We start from the raw sequence: 26,208 nt of genomic DNA on the forward strand, positions 1-26,208 counted from the left end.
CACCAAAGAAGATAGCAAAACATGATACAGCACCTATACATTTTCTAATACACCACAACTGCTTTTCAAGAATGTAAATTGTTCCACTTGGCAATTTCAAATCTGTTTTCAATATCTCCTATTCTCAACAATCATATATTAGCTTGCCCTCAAGGAGAGATTAGCAACATTGGATACTAAACCAATGCAGAAGAAACACTATACCAATGCATGTTACCTTTGCCTATCAGCTGAAGAATCTGTGGACCACTTATTTTTCAAATGTCCATACAGCAACCTCATTTGGAATTTCATTCAGCATGCTGCAGGCTTCTACATCAATTCTAACAAAAATTATACTTACCTACATAAAAGTGATACTAATATGCATAAAAGTGATCCCCAAAAATAGTATGAAATGTTAAATTGGACAATAATTAGTGTTTTTTTATGTCCACGTTACCATTTTCATTAACTTCGTTTTTACAAAAGATTATAACTTTGACTCAATTAAATAGTAAATATGAGTCCTTAAGTTCATATATATATATATATATATATGTAATAATCCAAAAAAATGAATCAAATTATTCGGTAACCTCTAAATAATGGAAAAAGGATTTCTAAAGGTAGTTTACATGTCATTGTTTGTAATTAATTTTCTTCAACAATAAAGGGCAGGTGTTCAATATATAATGAAAACAAGATTCTGAAAATGCACGTGGGGGTGTTAAAGACAATTTCACATGAAATGGCTAGCTCGTGCTCATAAATCATAATAATCAATCAAATTATATAGGTGGATTCGGTGATCAAGTTTTATTGGTGGGGTCTTAATCAATGAGCTTAATTGAAGGCTACAGAGTACGTAGTGAAAATTCAGAAAAAAACGAAGTAAAACAAAATCCTTGGAAGTTAACCATTGTTAAGATATGGTTCTTTTTTTTCTTTTTTCTTTTTTTAATATTTCTTATACTACTAAATGAGTTCCAAATTATGGAAATCTATGGTCATTTCGAGCAAATCCTTATAAATTTTAAAGGACATGCGCCAGTACTACCTATCTATGCAAGTTTCATCTTTCTACATGTTTTATTTGCTTCTAAGAATTCATAATTTTTTTTTTCAATGACAATATGGTGGAAATAGCATATTTTCATGTTACAAGAATATATAGAGCTGCTATAGCAGAAGGAAGAGCTGAATTGACACATACAGACTCACATGTATCCTAAGTTCCTAACAAACCCAAAAATAAACTCTATTGTATTATTGATTAATAATGAGAATAATAATAAAAAGATTTGCAAGTACAAATACTTTTAATTGAAGAAAATATATGAAACAGAGCCCATCAAGCAATAATCTACAAAAATCACAAAAAACATATGACAAGATCCTAATAATTAAATTAAGATATTTACCAAAAATTAGCTCAATATATCCAAGTCCATTTTGACCGCAAACAAAAATTCAGGGGAAAATAGGTTGCTCTTAAAAAAAAAAAAAAAAAAAAAAAAAAGTAACAAGCAAAAAAGACTGTTTTTTTTTTTTCGATAAATAAGAAAAAAGACATTGAACAATGGAGTTTGACTTAGGAAATGACTTATATGATAAGCAAAGCTAATGAATATTGATTATTGGGTGTTTTAAATTGGTCGAATTATTGCACCAAAAAGTATGTCAGCTCCAAGGCCTAGACATTGAGCAATTTGGTAAAGGTGGATCTTTAAATAAGAAAAGATAAATGCTTCCACAATTTGGTAATTTCATCAATCAAATTAATGAAGTGGGGTTCTCACTTATCGTACTACCCTTTTTAGAAGGAAGATCTACCTCAAGTGATGCTAAACTCATTTCATCTATTATGAAATGAAGTTGGTGCTACTTGAATTACATTGTGAATGGCCGTGAAACACATCTTTTACTCTTTCTGTTTTATTTTAATTGTCACATTTGGAAACGGTGACTCACAAACATGTAACTCACAAACATACGAGTCATAATTTTCGAAAGTGACAATTAAAGTGAAAGTGACAATTAAAGTGGGAGAAGTAATATCTCATTAACAAGAAAAAAAAAAAATGGTAACTTTATTTCAAGTGAGAGGTACGTCTTGATTTCAATTAGACGTTTTCAGGGATTAAAGCATTGAATTGAGCCCAACCACCCACCTCACAACAGGTAGTCTCATATCCACACATTCATGACCACTTCTCTATATAAACACCACCACATGACAACCTTTCTACACACGACAGCACAAGCAACACATATAGTAGTAATTTCGGAGACTTCTTTCATCTCTTGTTTGCTTTTTAAACAGTCTAGTTTTCGAGTTTTCTGAAAGCAGTGACCACTACTACTACTACTACAATGGCAAGCTCAGCAATGCTTAAGGTGGCTTGCGTTGTACTCGTGTGCATTGTGGTGACTGCACCTCAGGCCGAGGCGGCCATGACATGTGGTACGGTGGTAACAAGCTTGACTCCGTGCCTCGGCTACCTGAGGAGCGGTGGTGCCGTCCCAGCCCCATGCTGCAGCGGGGTTAAATCCCTCTACAGCGCTGCTAGCACCACGACCGACCGCCAGACCGCTTGCAGATGCATGAAATCAGCTGCTACCGGTATCGCCGGCATCAACATGGCTAATGCTTCTGGCCTCCCTGCAAAATGTGGTGTCAACATTCCCTACAAGATCAGCCCCTCCACCGACTGCTCCAAGTATATATTATTATTTCTATACACAATTATATAAATATTAAAGTTATATTTTTTAACTCACAAGTACTTTAATAATTAACATTAAAACAGGTGATTAAAGTTACAGTACCCTTACAATGACTAACTGTGTAGTGGAAGTACTATGTTAATGCCGCGTTATTGTTTAGTAGAATGTGGCTAGCTAGATAGTGTGTCAACCGTCTCTCTCTCTCTCTCTCTCTCTCTATATATATATATATATTTTTTTTTGAAGTATTAATTAATTGCTGATTAGTTGCATCTGTTTTGGTTTGGTTTTGTTATTGTGTTGCAGGGTGCAGTGAGGTTGATGCACGAGCGAGCCACTGCCACTGGATCCAAGTACGTACTGTATGAATAAAGACGGGCATCTGAGTCCTTCTGGGGGTCCACTAGAGCGACCCTCCCTCCAGTTTCTAATAGGAGAGTGTGTCAATGTAGTTTGGTCGTTGTATGCAGTGTGACCGGTGTATTGATTATATTTATGTCTAATGAATCTAGCTATCCCACTTTATACTTACTCGCTGTCTCTTTCTCTCTCAAACTAATTAAGGATAAATTATAATACAAAACTTACAAATTTAATTCTATTCAAAAATTCGAGTGAATTAAAATGTGTTGCCAAACACATTTAAAATACCTATGACACGAAAAGAAATGACAACATTAATTAGGAAAGAAAAAAACTTTAAAAAGTAGACGACAATATTAACTAATTATCGTGTTTAATACATTATTGATTATAGAAGGAAAGTAACAAAAATTATAATAATCATGTTTGAGAGAAAAAAATGAAATAAAACTATTTAATTAAATGAATTTACAATCATATATATATATTGTAAGTAGATATTGTCTTTTATAAATAAAGGTAAATTTAATATTTACAAAGTTTCATTAAAATATACAAGTCTTTTCTTCTATTTTTTCTCATTTTGGGTAAATAACAAAATATACATACTATTCATAACTTATTGTATCCCTCTAATTTTTTTTTATAATTTTTTTTTCTTTCTTTTCTTTCCAATATTTCATTCCCCCCACACACATTCTTGTCTCCCTTCATTACCATTCTTTTCTTTTATTTTCTTTTCGTTACACCAAAATTAGCCTAAGTTGTTCAACAACAACAAACCAATTGCCGTTTAGCGGTGTCGCGCTCTTACTTTTCAAAGAAAGGTAAGGAGTTCGAATTTCAGTAGAAGTATGTGTGTGTAAATACCAATTTAAAAAAAAAAAAATAGATTGTTCAACAACAATTTTAAAGAGACTAAGTAAAAAGATAATTGAAAAACTCTAAGATAACTTTGAAAGAAAAGATTATTGGGCGCACACACACGTGTACCGTAAATAAAAATCCTAAGCCCCTCACAACATGAGAGAATAGTCCCTTATTACAAAACTTAAACATCCCTAATTAATAGATAAAGCACTTTAGAAGGCAAGTAATTTTAATGCTAAATACTTTAAACTTTCTTTCTTTGCTTAATACAAAATCAATTGGTTTACTTGATCACACATTTGTTTATTATAGTATGTATCTTTATGGTGTGAAAACAATAAGTGAACTCCTAGTTCTGCTCATTTGTAGGGTCGGCAAAAGTTACATAATGTCCGTTGTAAATTTTTCGGAGAACTCCGAGTACAATCTTAGATTTGATGTTTGATGGAGATGGACCAACCAGAACATGAGAACCACATAAATGTATTCAATGGACATTATATGTACTACCAACAAGAGAACCACGTGGATACTTTTTGATGATGTTTGGAGGAATCACAGCCGTAGGATGCCTGTAGGAGACCGTACAAATTACAATAATAGCTCTCTATTGTACAGAAAAATGGGACCCTGTCCATTATTTAGGCAGGTGTTAATCAATAAATAAATCAACTACTGCTTCTGTGAAAGCTATCTGCCTTTTCAATTTTTACCGACTGGTAAGTTCCAGCGGCGTGATTGCAACTATTGGACTCACTTTGTGGGAGAAATTATTGGAGGGCTTGAGACCCTGTGATGATCGCGTCAATTACAAATTCTTGCATAATTAAAAAGTTAGATAAAATTAACATATTGAATTGTGTGAATTTGTCCGATCAATAACATAATTTGGATCATTTAATAATTTTTTACTTTGTGAACATTTTCTAATCACAGCATGAAAATAAAGGGGGGAGGATTGGGATAGTGCAGTTTAATAATATCTGGTCCCAAGAATTTATCAAGTTCATGTTTTGGTAATTCAATAAAGCTGATTAATTGGACTTGTGAACCTGTTAGGTGGAGCTTCTCCGATTGATGAAAAATGGAGTAGGAATTAACTTTTGATGGGCCTCTCTCCAAATTTAATTGAATATAGATATTATCACTGGCGGATCCGTGGGCTTGGGTGGGCTAAATCCAATTCAAGCCCACCCAAAAAAAAAAAAAAAAATTTACTATACCTTATTTTACCCCAACCCAAAAAAAAATAATAATAAAATAAAATAAAATTATTACTATTAGTCCACCCAAACAAATATTAACCCACTTTATTGACAATTCCTGAATTCCGCCTTAAATATTATAGATATATATATATATATATATATATATATATATATATATATTACAATATTAACACACTTAATTGGCTTAGTCCATGTTTAGTAATGTATTGCAAGATTATCACTCATTGTGTAAATTGATTTATGCTATTTATCAGATTTTAAATATTTGATATCCATTTCGATCTAGAATCCAATTTCTTGTTCTCAATAAATCTCCACCATCCTTTTTTTTCACTAGTGGTAACAATTTGTGCAATATATATACTCTTTAATTTTGTGACTTTAATGCACGTAAACTAATGAGTATCACGCGAACATCAGTACACTACCATAGATTTTGGGATGCATTTAGAGATCGGAACCATGTGTATCTCGCAGACAATATTTTGGCGGTAATCCGAATCATATTTGTAGACAAATTGATCCGAAAAGGCCTTGTGGGGCAAAGCATCCGACAATAAATCACTCTAAAGGAGATGCTTAAGACCCTGAAGATCGAGATAAAGAAGCCATTGCAATTAAACGAAAGAAATTACTTGTAAATGACATTCATGAAAAGTACATGCTAAGATTACTCATGAAATAAAGAGTTGTGAAGTAATTTGCCCATGTTCATAATTAATGCACCTAACTCACTCACCTAATTGAGTTGGCACCAGTGAATGGCTATCGTCTATCCTGCGCGTACACTCATTTTATTTGCTGCCGTGTTGATCAACGCTAGCCTATTTTTTTCGAATATATATATATATATATATGCATTGGATGCTATCAGCAAACTTTATATTAGAAAGGCCATTACAAGTCACGTTAGAAAATTGAAAGGAATGAAAAACAAACGAAGGAAAACATGATCCAAGAAATTGAAAAATTGGTCGTGCGCTAATTAACACATCTTTTGTTTAATTTTAAGCAAATTAAAATAAATTCAGTCATGTACAACTTCACAAGAATGCCATTAATTACTCTCAATTAGTAATTTAGTGGGATGACTATTTTTGTTTCAAGCATTAATATCAATATACGTATTGACTAACTTAAAATAATGCACAACTGACTAACTACTGTACTACTTACCAACTGTGGCAGATTAGGAGATTCAAACGATGGGCTGTTAGTTTGTAATTAAAGATTGGTAATTTAATTTACTTTCAGATTTATAATTTTATAATAATTGAAAGAGTAAAATAGCAACTTTCAAAACAAGAATATATATATATATATATATATATATATATAGAATCAATCAATTAATTTGTAATGAGAAGTGGTATAGAATCTAGAGCCTTTTCAGTTAGGAATCATGAAAGCATTGAATGGAGCCTAAACTTGTGGCCAAACAATTCAAATGCCCACTATTCCCTTCTGTCCACACTCACCAGTACTTCTCTATATATACAAACACCACACCTGAGAAACTTTTTACACACAGACACATACATATATACCCAATGCCAAGATTAATTCTGAGATTGGTTAGGTTCTCTCTTCTTTGCTTTTATACAGTACTCCTGTTTTCGGGTTTTGGTACTACGTGAATGGCTAGTTCAGGGAGGATGCTTAAGGTGGCTGTTTTGGTGGTCATGTGCATGGTGGTGGCTGCGCCACAAGCCCAAGCAGCTGCTGCTGTGACATGCGGTGAAGTGGCTACTTACCTGGCTCCGTGTGGTGCCACCGTGGCTTATCCGGTTGCGTCGCAGTTTTGCTGCACTGGGGTTAAAACCCTCTTCGGCTTCGAACAAACTACTCTGCCTCAAAGACAGGACGCTTGCAAGTGCTTGAAATCAGCTACTGGTGCCATCTCCACTATGGACATTGGCTTTGTTTTCAAAGTCCTAAAATTATGCGGTGCCAAAATTCCCTCTATCAGCAAAACCACCGACTGCTCCAAGTACACATCTCTCCATTCATTTATTTTACATGTGCAATCATACAGTTGTGTAGCAAATTTAAATGTTCTATATATATTCTGGTTAGATAAATTGATGCTAATCTTATGTTTTTTTAATTAAATAATCTTTTATAACTCCCAATTATTTGGAAAAGGTTTTAATATAATGGTAAAATATTCCTTTTCCTTTGATGTATTCAACTCGTGATATTTTAGAAACAATTTTTTTTTTTTTTTTATTTAAGTACTTCACACTTTATTCATATTACAACTCCAACATTCCTTTCAAATTATACCATTAAACTAAAGACCTTTCATAATAGATTTATAAAAAAAAATACATTAAACTCCCCACAAAACCCGTCCAATTCCTGTCACATGCATCATACTCTCATAATCTTCTTAAACTGTATAAGAATAAATAACATAGTTGTGGAATTCGAAATTTGCATGGCAGCAAATAAAGAAGATCTAGGTTACATGCGTTACAGTATGCAAATATAAAATAAGTGTCCAAATTAATAAAATAGTAACATATTTCAAAAGTTTAAAGTTTTAACTTTGTGTGATTAGTTTTTTCATGTAAAGTGCAGGGGGGGAAAAAATAAAAAAATAAAAAAAAGAGTATGCTTACAGTGAGAAAACACCCTTAAAGTTTCAATTGGATGTAAATTGGTCCCTCTCGACACATTAAACTATAATTTGACTAAATTACCCTTATATACACATTTTATATATTAATAAAAAATGTATCATTTTATGAAATGACGAAAATAGTCATTTAATACATGAGGGGTGTGATACACTGTAAGCATACTATAGGGGTATAAATTGAACACCTATTTGTTGCTATGTAAATAATTTTATATCTATATTTGTGAAAATTTATTGCAAATTCTAAAGTTTAAAAAATTAAATGTATAATGTTTATATATAATGGATAAGTATCTTTAATTTGATTTTTTAATTATATATTTAATGAAAAATGTTAACTATATTAAAGTTTTAATTGGGAATTTTTTTTTTTTTTTTTTTTTTTTTTAATAATTATAGAAGGAACGAGGTTTTCATTCCATATAATATAATGTACATTAGGATTTTTTTTTTATAATAATTATAGAAGGAACAAGGCTTTCATTCCATATAATATAATGTACATTAATATGATAATTGTGAAAACAATTTTTTTATTTTTATTTTTAGAGAGATAATACCGAAATATAATACATTGTTATCGAAAATACATAGAGAATTTTTTTTCTTTCGAAAAGGTGAAAAAAACATAAAAAGTGAGCTAAATATAGTTAATGTATACATAACACCCCTATACTATGAGATTATTAGCATACACACCCGCTTGGGCATTTTCAGTAGAATAAAAGGGCAAAATAGGTATTACAACATTACTTTATGTCAGATTTTTTATTGAGGGTTGTTTTTGCACAAATTTAAAAGAATATGGGTGTTTTTTGTGTATTTTTTTAAATAGAAGATAAAAGTGTTACGCGAAATATACATTCGGAATGTTTTCTGTACTTGATCTATTTTTTCATAGGTTAGAACAAAACTTACGTGATATTATGCTATTACCTGGTTACCTGGGAATATACGTGAACTATATATCAATTGCAGGCGATTGCTCAAAGTCTTTATGTTTTAGGATAGTACTTTTAAAAGTATAGAGGGGGATGGGCTTGTTCCAAAGAAGTTACCTTGCGAAGTAATTCATCCTTTGTGATTGAAAATCGTTTAATGGGTAAAAACAAGTCATATTGCGTAACTTTTTAATTACAACACTATACTTCAGAGGTTTTTCATAAGAATCTCTTATACTCATTCCTATGGCACTACTACAGTTTAAAGTGACGTTAGGAAGGGCGTTGTGCTAAATGAGCATAAGACAAACAAACTCTTTTAAGGTATCGGTCACGTATACTTTTGGAAGACTCACCTAAGTGGAAGTCATTGTGAGGCTGCAACTATTTGAATTGGGTTGTTTTCTAATAATTCTCATGAGAATTAGGATACTAACAAGTGGTCATTAATAGTGCTATGTCGCTAACTAAATTATAAGTTTGTATAATATATTGAAATAAGATTAAAGGGGTCGAGTTTAAGACTTATAAGTGGGTGTTTAGGATTACTTCTCTACTAGTGAAAAGTACTTTTATTTTAAAAAATCTTATAAATGGTAGAGGTTAGGCATAAAAAAACGTGTTTAATTAAGTGAAGTTGGGAATCGCAGCTTTTAAAATCGCGTTATGGTAAAGGTCCATATTTTTAGGTAACTACTTTTCTTTTAGATAATTTAATTCCTTTATATTTTTTATAGATACAATTGTATCCCTTCTACAAACAAATAGCAAACAATATGGACTCTGTAACAAAGTAAAATCCTAATTTATTTTGGGACTCTAGTTGCCTTCCAATCTCAGTTTATTTTGGAACTCTGAATTATATAATTGTTAGATGTTTAATTTTTAATTTATTTTTAAAATAACTATAATACATTTATACTATTATCTTAAATAACAAGTAATACGATTATTAATTTTGGTTAAAGTGTTAAGTTTTATTTTATGAAATGTGTCTATATTGCAAAATATTATATTATTAAATTTCATTATTAGATAGCATATGAACAAATTTGTTTAATTTATTACTGGAAGATCCCAAATTAGATACAAATTAATTATCATTAAAATATGTTTTAACTCATTTATATTTTAGTGCTTAGTACAAATTCGATATCATAAACAAAATATGTGATATTTAAAAAAAAAGAAAAAAAGAAAAGAAAACAATACAAGTTGATCTTTATAAATTATTGAACTCAATAAAATTTTATCATATTTAATATTAGGGAATTAGTATATGTTTAGTGCAAGGGTAATATAGTAAAATTAATAATAAAAGTGTTTTAAGTAATATTATTACCAAACAAATTTAAAAGTGTTTCAAGTATAAAAAGTGCTTTATACAATGTGTCACCAAACGCTTAACTGCATTTTATTGACAGCATTTTTATAACAGCTCTACTATCAAAAGCATTTTAAACATTCTCACAGCAATTCCAAACTGGCTCCTCATATAAAGAAGTTAAAACTAAGTGCAAGTTCAAGTAAGAAAGACTATTGCACCTCTTACGCAGTATTCAATTTCTTTAATTAATTTTTTGGTATATATACTTAAATTTAGAAGTTTTAAAAATTTGTGGGAGATTGTTATGTTTCTATTAATTAAATAAGTTTTTAAAACACTCAAAGTTATCTCTATTTGAAAAAGGTGTGAAAATAATATACCTTTTGATTATGATAACTTTTCATTTAGACTGTCTTTTCATCACACACACACACACTATAATTGTATCTTGAAATTTTTTATAATTCAATAAAACTACACATTAAAAGGTTATAAAGGCTTTTGGATCATGCGGTACTGCGTACCACTTCATACTATTTGTACTCTAATATGATTCCATAGTGATAAAAATGAATAATTAATATTTTTGATTAAATTACATCGAAATATGATTATTTGAATAGATTTATAAATAAGAATGCCCTAATTTTCCAACAGCTAAATTAGTAATTGTGGTGACAATGTAAGTGCCTTATCATTCATTCTTCAATAGGCAAGTGGCTTATGCCTTACATGTCTGTAAAGCTTCCCTAACACTAAATTTTGATTAAATTGGTTATTATTTGTGTTACAGGATGGAAAAGTGAATTTAAATGGGAACATCTAAATAAGGATGGGCTTGTGGATCCGCATGTAGTCTGTCATCTACTAAGTGGTTTCCTGTAGTGACCATATGATATTTAATAGTATATCTCTTATAATGAATATATGCTGGCCTATATATATTTTATACTGTCTTGAATGAATCGGTAATGTGTAAATAATATTGGATTACCTAGGACTTCACCATATCTAAGTTTGGCTACAATTATGTATATTTTCATGATTCTATTAGCCAACTTTACCAGATCAATTAGCCAACTTTAATTGTTATAGGACTTCAAACTTAAAATCTATATTTTCACAATTCAATTGACCAGCTGGTCTCCACAGTGATTTACCAAATCAACTTTTTATGATGATTATGCAATAAAATCTAAAGAACCAGATCAGATCACCTTGACTTCAAATTACGCTAATCACAATTCACAAGACCCAGATGCCATGTAGGGCCGTGTACGAAGCTGTGTGTGACTTATATCTACATCATTTTTTTTACCCCGGTAGGTATACCTATAGTATATATTTCATGTACACTGAATATTGTTATTAACTGTGATCACAAGAATTTTTTTTTTTTTAAGTTCTACTCAAAGCGGAATGCAGTCAATTATATCTCTTAATTTGCAGAACTAAAGAGTTAATGTTAATTTTTTCATTTAAAATTAAATTTGAAAACAATCTTTATTGTATGTAATCGACTTAACATTCAAACTCCTTTTTTATATAAATAAAAGAATGAAAATACTAATTTCTCAATATATACATCGTATATTTTATTTTGTGTTGGTAATCTAAAAGTAAAAAACTCGTGAAAGAAAGCACTCAATTTCTACTTTCATAACTCATAATCACTCAATTTTTACTTTCATAACTCATAAGATTAATGTTAAAAAAAAAATTTCAAACGGCACCATAATTAGATTTAACTGGTAAGCATTAATCACTATGGACAGAACGGATGGTCACAAATTTCAGCATGTGCTCGTTTTGCTAAACAATTGAATTAGGTTTGTAAAATATATATTTTTTGAGCACGCTATTTCACCTGATTTAAAAAAAATTACTTAGTACCGGCTCCTTCTTAATGTCCAAGTGTTATCTTGTAATTAATGGAGCCCTTTATAGAAACAAACACGCGTCTCTCCTCTTCACCCACGCCCCCAAATCTTCTCATCCCCTCCCCTCTCTCTCTCTCTCTCTCTCTATATATATATACATATATATATTCATATGTATTCCGTCTCTAAACTCTTTCTATTTTTATCTCTTTCCAGATGAGTCATGGAGACAGTTAATCCAAGAACTCCAATACTTCAATTCTCAATTATTGTTCTTGATATCTAAAAAAAAAAAATTCCAGATGACGAAAAGAGAAACGAAATAGATATGCAAACCCAAATTTTTTTTTTTTCTTCCTCTTTTTCTTTCTTGGGGTGAAAACTATAGTTGAAGATAATAGCAAAAGACAAAAATTTCATTCCTTGCAACAAAGTTTTTTAATGGAAAAATTATTTTATAAAGAGAAGGAATTTTAAGCAAAAATATTTACATATGAGTAACTTGTAAACAGAGAAAAGATATAATAGAAGTAGAAAAGGAAATCAAGAGAAAAGGGTTATTTTGTCTAAAAAAAACGTATTGGCATTTAATATGTCATAAGAGACTTGGTATTGCGATTAGTATATTGCCACATGAAAGTCGGTTTTTATCGGTACGAAAAAATTGTCAAAAATATCATTTTTCATATTTTTTTTATTAGGTAATTTTTATGTATTTGACAAATATTTAGGTCGAGCTTAAAGTGAGTTCATTTGGTACCTCCGAGGCTTGAACTTCTAACCTCTATTTGAGAAGCAAGGATGTAGTGCTAAACGACTTGCCTGTTGCTATTGACAATAAATTCATGAGTTATTTCCATCTACATCCCCTGACTTTTGACTATATCTCACCTACATCCTCTCTTGATTTCAATATTCCACCTACACTCGTACCAAATTGCCCCCCCGCCTTTAAACATCTGATGGTGTGTGCTGATGTCACCCTGAAAAAATCAGTAGAAGGTCAATTTGACCTTTTTTAATATCTGAAATTACATATTTAACCTTATTGACCAATGTAGAATTACAAAACTACCATTCATTTATTAACTCAAAAGTATAATAATGCCCTTCACTAAAAATATATGCAGAGATTGGTAGGGTAGGTCGGTGCCGGAGTGATTCCGGTGGTGGATGATTGCCGGAAAGAAGTGGATATATATATATATATATATATATGTAATGTATATATGTGTATGTGTATGTGTTTATAAGTTCATATGGATTATAGATTGGAAAATACTTCACCTTTCCACTCCTTCTCCCACCACATCACCGCCATCATCCTCAACGCCTTCGCGGCATCACACTCCGGCTACACCACCGTCACCGCCCTCTCCGACTATGCCCACGGCTAGAGGTGATGGTTCGGGCTGTTTAGATCTGTAGAGAGAGAAATCGAATGACCTGACTCGGTTTAGCAGAGACGGGACTCGGACTAGTTGGGGTGAGTCGCGTTCAACAAACTGTTGTAGTGAGGCGGTCGGCGGTGAGGAGAACATCGGCGATCTAGAGGAAGAAGATGATTGACGTCGCATGAGACGCGTTGACTTAACATTGCGTTACAGTTGCGATGAAATATTTTGGTTCTGGAATGCTGGTGATGGTGCCGAGAGTAAAGAGGTTATGGTTGCCGACGGTGAAGCCCGTGAAGGCGGTGCCGAAATAAACCTGTTCGTGTTGCCGATGGTGAAGTCAGTGAAGGCGGTGCCGGAATTATGTTGCCGGTGGTGAAACCTGTGAAGGTGGTGCCAGAATTAACTTGTTCGTCCCCACCGACGAAGCGTTCTCGGATCTTTCGGCGACTGCCAAGTAGCCAAGTTTCAATCTGGAGTTAAACGTGAACCCGATTCAGCTGTTGCTTTAGACTAAGGCAAGGGTGCCGGCCGGAAGCTACACCCTGCACATATCAAGGTTAATAGTGGCGATCGACACCAGGATCGTTCAGGCGTTGGTGATGCAGACGGTGTTTGATCAGAACCCAGTTGTGATTTTTCAGGGTTTTGAGGGTCTTGTTGTCGAGAGATCTTTGGGAAGATCCCAGTGGTGTCGACGAAGCCTAATGAAGGCGGGACAGGTGGTGCGCCGCCGCCGGAAGTGGCTTTGTCAACGAAGCCTAGTCTGAAACTTTTCTGACGACCAATGCATCTTGTGGATTGAAAGAAGAATGTGGGTATGGATCTTAGAACCTCAGAAATAGCATCAACAGTCCATGGTTGATGGGAGGTGAGGGTGGTCGTTATCAAAGGGTCAGTTTTGGATCATAACGGCCACTACTTGGTTTACTAGGGAAGTGAGGTATTAGAGATGACCGGTATCTCTCGCGGGAGGATGATAGAAAATGCACAGTAGGTTACAGACAAATTAAAAGGATATTTTAGTCTTTTAATGTTGTATACAATTTATTTTTAAATATTAATATATAATAGATTGGCAAAACTGTAAAATAACGTAATTCCGTTGGTAAAGTAAACCGCCGTCACATACAAGGGGTGTGGGTGGAATATTGAAACCAAGAGGGGTTGTAAGTGAAATATGGTCAAAGATCAGGAGGTGGAGGTGGAATTAATCCAAAATTCATATACCGACTTTACTCTTTGAAAATTCAAACCCTCATCAACCATATAGAAATTCAAACCCTCATCAACCATTTTGAAAGATAAAAGAAATATCATTGGGCCACGAGTCCCTTGGTGTGAGAAACACCATAAAAACACAAAAATATTTTGTACTCAAATAAACTAATTAAGACCGTTCAGATCCATAAGTCACTAGTGAAATTGATTAGGTTAATTAAGTACTTAGGACCAAATTGATCATTACTACTAGATTAATCCCTTTGCAGCTAGAAATATTTATTTTGGTCCCAAACTAGTATTCACATGAATGGAGAATACACACACACACACTGACCCGAACACAGAAGAGAGAAGGCAATATATGTTGTTGGGTCATAATCTAGTTTGAGCCAACTAACTTTTCTAGGGAGACGTTTGATTAGGCCCTTTCAATTAGGAGTCATCAAGCACTAAATGGAGCTTCCTAACTTATGAGTTATGGGCAAACAACGTACTAACAATTCACACACACACGCCCATTCTCTTGAAGCCTTACTCACCACTAATCAATATAAACACTACACATGACAAGCTTTTTAGATGCACTCAAAACACATACCAAGTGCCAGGAGTGTTCGGTTATCTCTTGTTTTGCTTTAATAAGTCTTGCTTTTGAGTTTTCTCAAGTAGAGCAATTAAGGCATTACAATGTGTAGGCCAAGGATATTGCTCAAGTTGTGGTTTGTGGTGGTCATGTGTGTGGTGGTGATCACTGCACCACCCCATGCCGAAGCTGCGTTTTCATGTGCTAAGGTGACTGCCAAAGCGGCGGCATGCATAAACTACTTTCGGAAAGGTGGTAAACCGTCAGAGCTTTGCTGCGCGGCGGTCAAGTCCCTCATTGGTGAAGGTAGTGAGAGCCAGAACGTTTGCAAGTGCCTCCAATCAATGATTAAACCCCCTACAGCCCTCCAATCCACTTCCATTGCCCAGTTGGCCGGCTCTATCCCCAACCTCATTACCGCATGTAGCATCACTATTTCCAAAGAAAAAGCCACTGAATGCTTCAAAACTAAGTATCTCTACTTCTCTCTCTCTCTATATATATATATATGTTTGCGCATCCGTTAATTATTTGAATGTGTCTGCATATATGCCTTTTGATATGAAAGGAAGTTTATCATAAAAACCTGCGGTAAATATTTGGAGATGGATCCTCTTGCAGCCTTTTTATCTTTTAGTCTTAATTTGACACAAGGGAAGGGCAAGATCCAAATGAAAAGTGCTCAAAAAGATCCAAATGGAGAATGAAGTGGTATGAGATCATATGGTTCCAGCCAATCATAAGTAACCACGCAATCAAATGCGTGAATTTTATTCAATTTTTTTTATTGCATGCCAACTTGTTATTCATACGTGACACCTTTCTATCTCTCAAGGAAAAATAATAATAATAATAATAAAATTTTGTAGTATGTGTCTTATATCTTAGAATTATAAACAGTCAAAAGCTCTAACAAATTTTTTATTTTTATATTTTTGGTATTGTGTTGCAGAGAGGAGGGGTGAAGAAAACAAGCATTTCTGCAGGAGGATCGATCTATATATAAAACCTATGAATAAGGAATGGCATCGAGTCATATATGTATCGTGGGGTTCAAGTACTATATAGATGAGAATTTCTACAGTTATAATGGCAGTTTGTCATCTATATAAATGTAGTGACTATATAATATATATCTCTAAAGAATTTATGATGGTACTGGTACAGATCGACCGTCTCTCTCTCACCATGGTATCTCTAGTTAAAAAAAAAAAAAAAATACAACACAATTACTTCGAAAATGCAACTTTGAAATATAGGAATGTGTTGTACCATTATTTTACCCTCAAAATAATGGGGTTTCAATGCACTTGCAAGCATTTGTAGTTTTTACTGTTCAAGTTATTAGTACGACTTACTACGTGGGAAACTGAGCTTATTCAAATTCAGAAATAATGTGATTAATAGATATCGGTTACAAATTTTGATGTGAATTTTTTTTGTTTTGAAATATTAGTAATAAAGAGTTTGCAGATGTCAAATTTTTCATTTTGATTTACCGTTTGAAAAGCATTTGCTAATAAGTATAATTCAGATTTCGCTGCCTTACAAATTCAAGCTCTGATATATATATATATATATATATATATATATTATGTTTCTATCCACGTGAATTTTATTAAGATTTACTACCAAAGGTGTAAATGGTAAATGTTTTTTTTTTCTTTTCATAAGAGAAAGTGTATATATATATATATATATATATATTTTATGTTTCTATCCACGTGAATTTTATTAAGATTTACTACCAAAGGTGTAAATGATAAATGTTTTTTTTTTTTTCTTTTCATAAGAGAGAGTGATTGTGTAAAAAGTGAATATATGAGTAAGTTTATTCTCAAAGTAAAAATAAAATAAATAAAAAGAGAAAACTGTAAATAAATAAATAAATAAAATAAGAAAAAAAATTGAAAAAGGGCCCACAGCCTGGGCAAATCCAATACACAGCAGGATGGGCAAAACTCCAAGGAAAAGGACGGAACAACTCCCGGGCCTAGGAGAGTGCTTGATTGATGAAGGAAGAATGGAGATGCTTTATTAGGAGAAAGTATACAATACTCTAGGTGATATTTTTGCCCTATGAAAATTCTAAATTTGTGACTAAAAATAGATAATTTTCAATGAAAAGCAAGGTTAAAGTAAGGGAATCAAGAATTTGACAATGGTTATCACTAGGGTTGATAAAGTTTTTTATATCACATGATAACTTTATTAATAAATTACTAATGATATAGATGTATAAATAAAATTTCACCATACAATTTAATATATATTAGCTCACTAACTAATAATTTTAGAGAAAGTCAAAGTAATAAGCGTCAAAACTAATAATTTTAGAGAAAGTCAAAGTAATAAGCGTCAAAACGTGTATAACTTATTCAAATTTCATGGAAGGTCAGTATAATTTATTTTAATTTTTATATATTTATATAATTTAAAATTGTGGAGCCACTGTAATACCCCGATAATTTTAAAAGATTTATTAATTAGGATTAATTATTTTATTTTATTTTTCAATGATTTATTTTATTTTATTGAGTGCTAGATTAATTATCTTATTTTAATTAAGTTATATTTCGTGATTATGTATGATGATTGATTGTTTGTGTGGTTGATTATTGATTGAATTATTGGTGTGTTGATTTTATTGGTATTATATGACTTAGTTGTAAATTCTTGTTTGTTTATGTGCTTCATGTAATTAGTATTTTAATTTCTGTATTTAATTAATTATCTTATTTATTTAAATTAATTGGATTGGGCTTAAGGAAAGTTGGACCAAAAGATGTGGTCTTGGGCTTGTATGAAACCTTATTGGGTTAATTAATGAAGGTCCGTGGTTATTTAATTATTTACATGATCACTTTTGTATCAATTATATTTATATATATATATATATATATATATATAATTATATATAAATATAATTAATTAATAATTGTTATGGAAAGATATATATATAGATATATATTTATTGATATTTATAAGTATATATGATTTAATTAACTAATGAGTTAATTATGGAAGGAATATATATTTATATATATATATATGTTTATAGATATAAATTATTTAAAGATTATTATTTTAATTCATAATACTAGTTGGAATAGGATTTGGAATTTAAGGTGTATAAAAATACACTTAAGACTTTAGGGTTAAAGGTTTTATACGTTAGAAAAATAAAACAGACAGAGAGAGAGGAAGAAGAAGGGCTGACAAGGAGGAGGTCGGATCTGAAAAGGAGGACGTCGGAATTGGAAGAGATAATTAAAGCTTAAAGCGTCGGTTTCGTTTCGAAACCTTCAGGCGAGTTTTCTCTAACTTTCCTCTTAGAACTCATAAGGATTTCACCTTGAGTATCAAGGCTTTAATTAAATTTATTTGTTTAAAAATTATGGTTAGATCGGAATAATTAAAAAGTATAAACTATTATATTTGATTTTTAGATTATTGGATTTTAATTGATATATATAGGTGTTATGTATATTTTAAAATCAATCTATAGGTGGATTTGTGACCCAAGAGAGTTAATTATGGTTTCTTTATTTTCTAGAATTGTTCTGTAATTTTCTGGAATTTTTCTGATATTTTTAGGAATTTATTAGGATTTATTTTCCTATTATTTGTTAGGAAAATAATTATATATATATATATATATATATATATATATATATATATATATACTAGGTAACTGGCGCATGTGGAGCGGCGGCACAATAAAGAATTGATCCAGTGCGGCGCGGTGTAGGATAATAGGGTGTATACGCCAATTAGGGCCATTTGATTAATTAAACTTATGTGAATTGATATGGTGCATCGCGGCGCATAAAACTTTGGTGCGCATGTGTATCTGGACCATAAAAGTGGTCTAGTCAACTATGGGATTATTTGGTGTATTGCAGACCATGAGAAGATGGTGCACTCGCTGATCTGGACCTTAGATCTATTATAGTTAATAGAAAATAATCTAGTGTGAACGTGTTCATTTGCGCACTCATTTATGACCATTGGATGCGGCATAAAGGAAGTAATGGATTCAGTGTGGTGAGCTCACGGTAGCTGAAAGAGCTTAGCCAATACCAGCACACAAGGAGGCTTGAATCCAGCGCGTGCAAGTGCATAGTAAGCACGTGGGCGCGCGTGGGAAACTATGTTGGCCTAATTCGACACTAGAAATTAAAACGGTCATAACTTAGTCATTTTAAATCGAAATTGGGTCATTCTTGAGCTCAAATTCAAGGATTTTTCGTCTTCTTTCCAATGGTACCAATTTCATTATCAGATTCCCATCCTACTAGGAGATATTTATGTTTTAGTGAGAAAGTGTCGGAAAACTATTTAAACCAATATGGAGTATTTAAAGGAAACTATTTCTGACATATTTAGTTGCACTAATTTGTGTAAATATAATAAATTAATAATTTGTTATGGAAGGAAGTGTGTATATATATATATATATATATATATATAATTATTTATATATGGGTATATATAGTTTAATTTGTCTATGAGTTGTATGGAAGGATGAATATATATATATATATATGTATGTATGTATGTATGTATATTGATTTTAAATAATCAAGGATTATTAAAGAAGGTGTTAAACACATATATACATTAAATAACATATGTGTAGGTATATATATATATAAATCATTTAAGATGATTAATATTATCATTCTTATTTGGCATATCTTAATAGGCTGGTTGTTAAATTAATGATATGCGTATAATATGCATGTGATGGCTATGTATGATTTAGCGTATTGTTAATTTTAAAGTTAATTCATGGTTAAAGTGTGGGCATGGATGAATTGTCAAATGATTAAATATATTACCTAAATATTTGTATGAATAGAATACATATATGGAAAGCATGGATGAATTGCTAATTAAATGTATGAATAAATATACCTGTGGAGGCATGGTTGAATTGCCAATGTATAAATATACATACACGGAGGCATGGTTGAATTGCCAATGTATAAATAAATATACTTATGGAGGCATGGTTGAATTGCCAATATATAAATAAAAATATTTACAATGGCATGGTTGATTTGCCAAAGCATAATTACGTTGTTATGTGTTAGATGATTAAAATATCATCTATGGTTGTTGTATGTATGGATTGGATTAGGGTTAGATATTCTTAAATGAGAATAGTTTAGTACTTACTGGTTAGTGTATTATTTTACATTAATAAAATAATATTGGGGAAGACGTGGATGATTTGTCAAAACTTGGATTTTGGATATGTGATTTAAACAATTAAAATCATTATCGGGTTGGGATTAAATAGAGTATTTCTTTTATTATAATTTGTTGTTTAAATGATTAAACAACTGACTAGGATGGGATTAAGGTCAAATGAGTTTTTATAAAATGAAATGGTAAATTGGTCTAGGTATGAATATTATTTTAATAATTATTTAATAGGTATGGAAATTTAATAAACCTATTAATGGATGTGATTAGTATAGTATATATAATTATATATAGACATGTATATCGTGCTTTATTAAAGTTAAAACTTTATTAGGTTTGGTTTTGATCAGAGATGATCTGCTTATTGGTTTTCAGAGGCCTGGTAGAGTGAACTTGCTTGTAGGGTTTAACCCACGATTTATTTTTCAGGTTATTAGAGGATCCAGTCTCGAGGTTGAGGATCCGCAGCTGGGAGACTGTCATTCGTCTATTCATCTTGTGTACTTTTAAATAGTATTGGATTATTGGATAATGTTTTAAGGGGGTCCTTGAGTTATGGGATTTCCGAATTGTAATTGTTGGAGAATCATTAAGTAATATTTATTTATTGGTTTTCTTCAGCGGTTTATTTATTCTTTATTATTCTTCTTTGTATTCTGTGCTTGTTAAATATTTAAATTGTTTTGATATCCCTTGATTTTGTGCGCGGACTTGATCAATCCGTGTTCCAAAATTAGGGGGTATCACAGTTGGTATCAGAGCACTCCAGGTTCAAGTGTCCCTAGGGTGTCTTTCGTTGTGTGACTTCCGCGTTGTGTACTCTTTTACTTAGAGCTTAAGTTTAGGATTCATTGTATTCTATATTCGGTCCGTTAGTGTGTCCTAATGGTAAATCATTGAGTCTTATCAGGAAAATGGTAAGACATCGATTTAGAAGGTATTGGTAAATCGTTGAGTCTTCCCCTAATTTTGAAGTATGGGTTTTATGGATTTATGCACCAATAAAATAATATGGAGGTATTTTAGGGACGGATTAACGGAATAGTTAAGTCCTACCTATTTATTTATGAATGGTATGGTTTAATACACCGGTATGGGACGGTGGCATTTCAGGGACGGATTAACCAAAGAAGTTAAGTCCTACCTATATATTTATAAGGGAACGGATTAACCATAGCGTTAAGTCCTACTTATTCGTGTCAGGTCAACGGAATAGTTGGATGGTATGCCATTGAAATAATATGGTTGGATAGTTTACTTTTCTGTGGATATAATGGATTATATATATATATATATATATATATATATATATATATATATATACACACACACATATATGGGCCATGATATAAGCTTGAGTTTCAGGATCAGTGGTTAGGATGGAGGCGTATATTGCCGATTGAGATGGGTAGCTGGGTTTAAGGATGTGTGGGCTCTGGTAGAAGGAGGACTCGTAACCACCTTTGTGTGCGTTTTACATGAGATACCCACTATCCGGTTGAAGCTGCTTTAGTCCAGTGAGAGTCTCTAGTGTGTACTTATATTTATCAATTATATAAATATGGAATTAGCTAATTACGTGATGTGTCTGCTAATAATGAATATGTGTGGATGGGTTAATTTCCACACGGATAAAAGGAATAATGAAATTTGAAATTAAATAATCAAAGTTTTATTTCATGGATTTGTGAATTCCGAGGACGGAATTCCGTTTGTTAGGGGGAAAGAATGTAATACCCCGATAATTTTAAAAGATTTATTAATTAGGATTAATTATTTTATTTTATTTTTCAATGATTTATTTTATTTTATTGAGTGCTAGATTAATTATCTTATTTTAATTAAGTTATATTTCGTGATTATGTATGATGATTGATTGTTTGTGTGGTTGATTATTGATTGAATTATTGGTGTGTTGATTTTATTGGTATTATATGACTTAGTTGTAAATTCTTGTTTGTTTATGTGCTTCATGTAATTAGTATTTTAATTTCTGTATTTAATTAATTATCTTATTTATTTAAATTAATTGGATTGGGCTTAAGGAAAGTTGGACCAAAAGATGTGGTCTTGGGCTTGTATGAAACCTTATTGGGTTAATTAATGAAGGTCCGTGGTTATTTAATTATTTACATGATCACTTTTGTATCAATTATATATATATATATATATATATATATATATAATTATATATAAATATAATTAATTAATAATTGTTATGAAAAGATATATATATAGATATATATTTATTGATATTTATAAGTATATATGATTTAATTAACTAATGAGTTAATTATGGAAGGAATATATATTTATATATATATATATGTTTATAGATATAAATTATTTAAAGATTATTATTTTAATTCATAATACTAGTTGGAATAGGATTTGGAATTTAAGGTGTATAAAAATACACATAAGACTTTAGGGTTAAAGGTTTTACACGTTAGAAAAATAAAACAGACAGAGAGAGAGGAAGAAGAAGGGCTGACAAGGAGGAGGTCGGATCTGAAAAGGAGGACGTCGGAATTGGAAGAGATAATTAAAGCTTAAAGCGTCGGTTTCGTTTCGAAACCTTCAGGCGAGTTTTCTCTAACTTTCCTCTTAGAACTCATAAGGATTTCACCTTGAGTATCAAGGCTTTAATTAAATTTATTTGTTTAAAAATTATGGTTAGATCGGAATAATTAAAAAGTATAAACTATTATATTTGATTTTTAGATTATTGGATTTTAATTGATATATATAGGTGTTATGTATATTTTAAAATCAATCTATAGGTGGATTTGTGACCCAAGAGAGTTAATTATGGTTTCTTTATTTTCTAGAATTGTTCTGTAATTTTCTGGAATTTTTCTGATATTTTTAGGAATTTATTAGGATTTATTTTCCTATTATTTGTTAGGAAAATAATTATATATATATATATATATATATATATATATACTAGGTAACTGGCGCATGTGGAGCGGCGGCACAATAAAGAATTGATCCAGTGCGGCGCGGTGTAGGATAATAGGGTGTATACGCCAATTAGGGCCATTTGATTAATTAAACTTATGTGAATTGATATGGTGCATCGCGGCGCATAAAACTTTGGTGCGCATGTGTATCTGGACCATAAAAGTGGTCTAGTCAACTATGGGATTATTTGGTGTATTGCAGACCATGAGAAGATGGTGCACTCGCTGATCTGGACCTTAGATCTATTATAGTTAATAGAAAATAATCTAGTGTGAGCGTGTTCATTTGCGCACTCATTTATGACCATTGGATGCGGCATAAAGGAAGTAATGGATTCAGTGTGGTGAGCTCACGGTAGCTGAAAGAGCTTAGCCAATACCAGCACACAAGGAGGCTTGAATCCAGCGCGTGCAAGTGCATAGTAAGCACGTGGGCGCGCGTGGAAAACTATGTTGGCCTAATTCGACACTAGAAATTAAAACGGTCATAACTTAGTCATTTTAAATCGAAATTGGGTCATTCTTGAGCTCAAATTCAAGAATTTTTCGTCTTCTTTCCAATGGTACCAATTTCATTATCAGATTCCCATCTTACTAGGAGATATTTATGTTTTAGTGAGAAATTGTCGGAAAACTATTTAAACCAATATGGAGTATTTAAAGGAAACTATTTCTGACATATTTAGTTGCACTAATTTGTGTAAATATAATAAATTAATAATTTGTTATGGAAGGAAGTGTGTATATATATATATATATATATAATTATTTATATATGGGTATATATAGTTTAATTTGTCTATGAGTTGTATGGAAGGATGAATATATATATATATATATGTATGTATGTATGTATGTATATTGATTTTAAATAATCAAGGATTATTAAAGAAGGTGTTAAACACATATATACATTAAATAACATATGTGTAGGTATATATATATATAAATCATTTAAGATGATTAATATTATCATTCTTATTTGGCATATCTTAATAGGCTGGTTGTTAAATTAATGATATGCGTATAATATGCATGTGATGGCTATGTATGATTTAGCGTATTGTTAATTTTAAAGTTAATTTATGGTTAAAGTGTGGGCATGGATGAATTGTCAAATGATTAAATATATTACCTAAATATTTGTATGAATAGAATACATATATGGAAAGTATGGATGAATTGCTAATTAAATGTATGAATAAATATACCTGTGGAGGCATGGTTGAATTGCCAATGTATAAATATACATACACGGAGGCATGGTTGAATTGCCAATGTATAAATAAATATACTTATGGAGGCATGGTTGAATTGCCAATATATAAATAAAAATATTTACAATGGCATGGTTGATTTGCCAAAGCATAATTACGTTGTTATGTGTTAGATGATTAAAATATCATCTATGGTTGTTGTATGTATGGATTGGATTAGGGTTAGATATTCTTAAATGAGAATAGTTTAGTACTTACTGGTTAGTGTATTATTTTACATTAATAAAATAATATTGGGGAAGACGTGGATGATTTGTCAAAACTTGGATTTTGGATATGTGATTTAAACAATTAAAATCATTATCGGGTTGGGATTAAATAGAGTATTTCTTTTATTATAATTTGTTGTTTAAATGATTAAACAACTGACTAGGATGGGATTAAGGTCAAAGGAGTTTTTATAAAATGAAATGGTAGATTGGTCTAGGTATGAATATTATTTTAATAATTATTTAATAGGTATGGAAATTTAATAAACCTATTAATGGATGTGATTAGTATAGTATATATAATTATATATAGACATGTATATCGTGCTTTATTAAAGTTAAAACTTTATTAGGTTTGGTTTTGATCAGAGATGATCTGCTTATTGGTTTTCAGAGACCTGGTAGAGTGAACTTGCTCGTAGGGTTTAACCCACGATTTATTTTTCAGGTTATTAGAGGTTCCAGTCTCGAGGTTGAGGATCCGCAGCTGGGAGACTGTCATTCGTCTATTCATCTTGTGTACTTTTAAATAGTATTGGATTATTGGATAATGTTTTAAGGGGGTCCTTGAGTTATGGGATTTCCGAATTGTAATTGTTGGAGAATCATTAAGTAATATTTATTTATTGGTTTTCTTCAGCGGTTTATTTATTCTTTCTTATTCTTCTTTGTATTCTGTACTTGTTAAATACTTAAATTGTTTTGATATCCCTTGATTTTGTGCGCGGACTTGATCAATCCGTGTTCCAAAATTAGGTGGTATTACAGCCACCGCCCAGCATAATGGCTCGATAAGGACTCCCATGAATTACATGTATTCTACTCCATAAGGTCTTATAGTTAAAGAAAATGTTGGAAATTGCTTTAGACTCCTGTAATTGGATTTAACTATATATGGTTAGGTGATCACAATATAGCTTCAGCCAATTAAATTTTATAGTGAGATGTTAGACTACTAGGCCCTTTCAATTAGAAATTATCAATACAAGCACTAAATGGAGCCTCCTAACTTGGGGCCAAACAACTAACAATTCTCATATACATATATTCTCTTGAAACGTTACTCACCACTAATCAATATATAAACACAACACATGATTAGCTTTTTCACAACAAATATACCCAATGCCAAGAGTGTACTGCATGAGATGTGTTATTGTTTGCTTTAAAAAGTCTTGCTTTTGAGGTTAATTAATTTATCATATAGCTAGTCGATCATTACAATGTCTAGGCCAAGGATGCTTATGTTGTTGTGTGTGGTGCTGGTGTGTACGGTGGTGACTGCACCACTACCCCATGCCCATGCCCAAGCTTTGATCTCTTGCAGCAAGGTGGCGATCAAATTGGGGCCATGCCTAAACTACCTTCGGAAAGGTGA

At 31.6% G+C, this 26,208-nt stretch overlaps 3 protein-coding genes across 3 annotated transcripts; all 3 read left to right on the forward strand.

The window, feature by feature from the left end:
• The first annotated feature begins 2,219 nt into the window (after nt 1-2,219).
• LOC132313404 (non-specific lipid-transfer protein 1-like) lies at nt 2,220-3,240 on the forward strand. The gene is made up of 2 exons (XM_059812152.1): nt 2,220-2,702; nt 3,016-3,240. The coding sequence occupies exons 1-2, from the start codon at nt 2,356-2,358 to the stop codon at nt 3,023-3,025; spliced, it is 357 nt and encodes a 118-aa protein (XP_059668135.1). The 5' UTR covers nt 2,220-2,355; the 3' UTR covers nt 3,026-3,240.
• Nucleotides 3,241-6,734: 3,494 nt separating this feature from the next.
• LOC132315079 (non-specific lipid-transfer protein 1-like) lies at nt 6,735-7,729 on the forward strand. The gene has a single exon (XM_059813836.1). It carries the CDS (start codon nt 6,809-6,811, stop codon nt 7,280-7,282), a length of 474 nt encoding a protein of 157 aa, XP_059669819.1. The 5' UTR covers nt 6,735-6,808; the 3' UTR covers nt 7,283-7,729.
• Nucleotides 7,730-15,268: 7,539 nt separating this feature from the next.
• On the forward strand, nt 15,269-26,208 carry LOC132314732 (non-specific lipid-transfer protein Lac s 1-like). Its single transcript, XM_059813555.1, has 2 exons — nt 15,269-15,487; nt 26,062-26,208. The coding sequence occupies exons 1-2, from the start codon at nt 15,269-15,271 to the stop codon at nt 26,206-26,208; spliced, it is 366 nt and encodes a 121-aa protein (XP_059669538.1).

Source organism: Cornus florida, unplaced genomic scaffold (genome assembly GCF_030987335.1).
Source record: "Cornus florida cultivar Cherokee Brave unplaced genomic scaffold, ASM3098733v1 CherokeeBrave_3.0.0_Hap2_Chr06, whole genome shotgun sequence".
NCBI lineage: Eukaryota > Viridiplantae > Streptophyta > Magnoliopsida > Cornales > Cornaceae > Cornus > Cornus florida.

Excerpts from the sequence above, each read along its gene's own strand:
- LOC132313404 (XM_059812152.1), top strand. The coding sequence starts at position 2,356 with ATGGCAAGCTCAGCAATGCTTAAGGTGGCTTGCGTTGTACTCGTGTGC.
- LOC132314732 (XM_059813555.1), top strand. The coding sequence starts at position 15,269 with ATGTGTAGGCCAAGGATATTGCTCAAGTTGTGGTTTGTGGTGGTCATG. Across the intron at positions 15,488-26,061 it reads AAGGTAGTGAGAGCCAGAAC|GCCAAGGATGCTTATGTTGT; the intron begins GTTTGCAAGTGC and ends TACAATGTCTAG.
- LOC132315079 (XM_059813836.1), top strand. The coding sequence starts at position 6,809 with ATGGCTAGTTCAGGGAGGATGCTTAAGGTGGCTGTTTTGGTGGTCATG.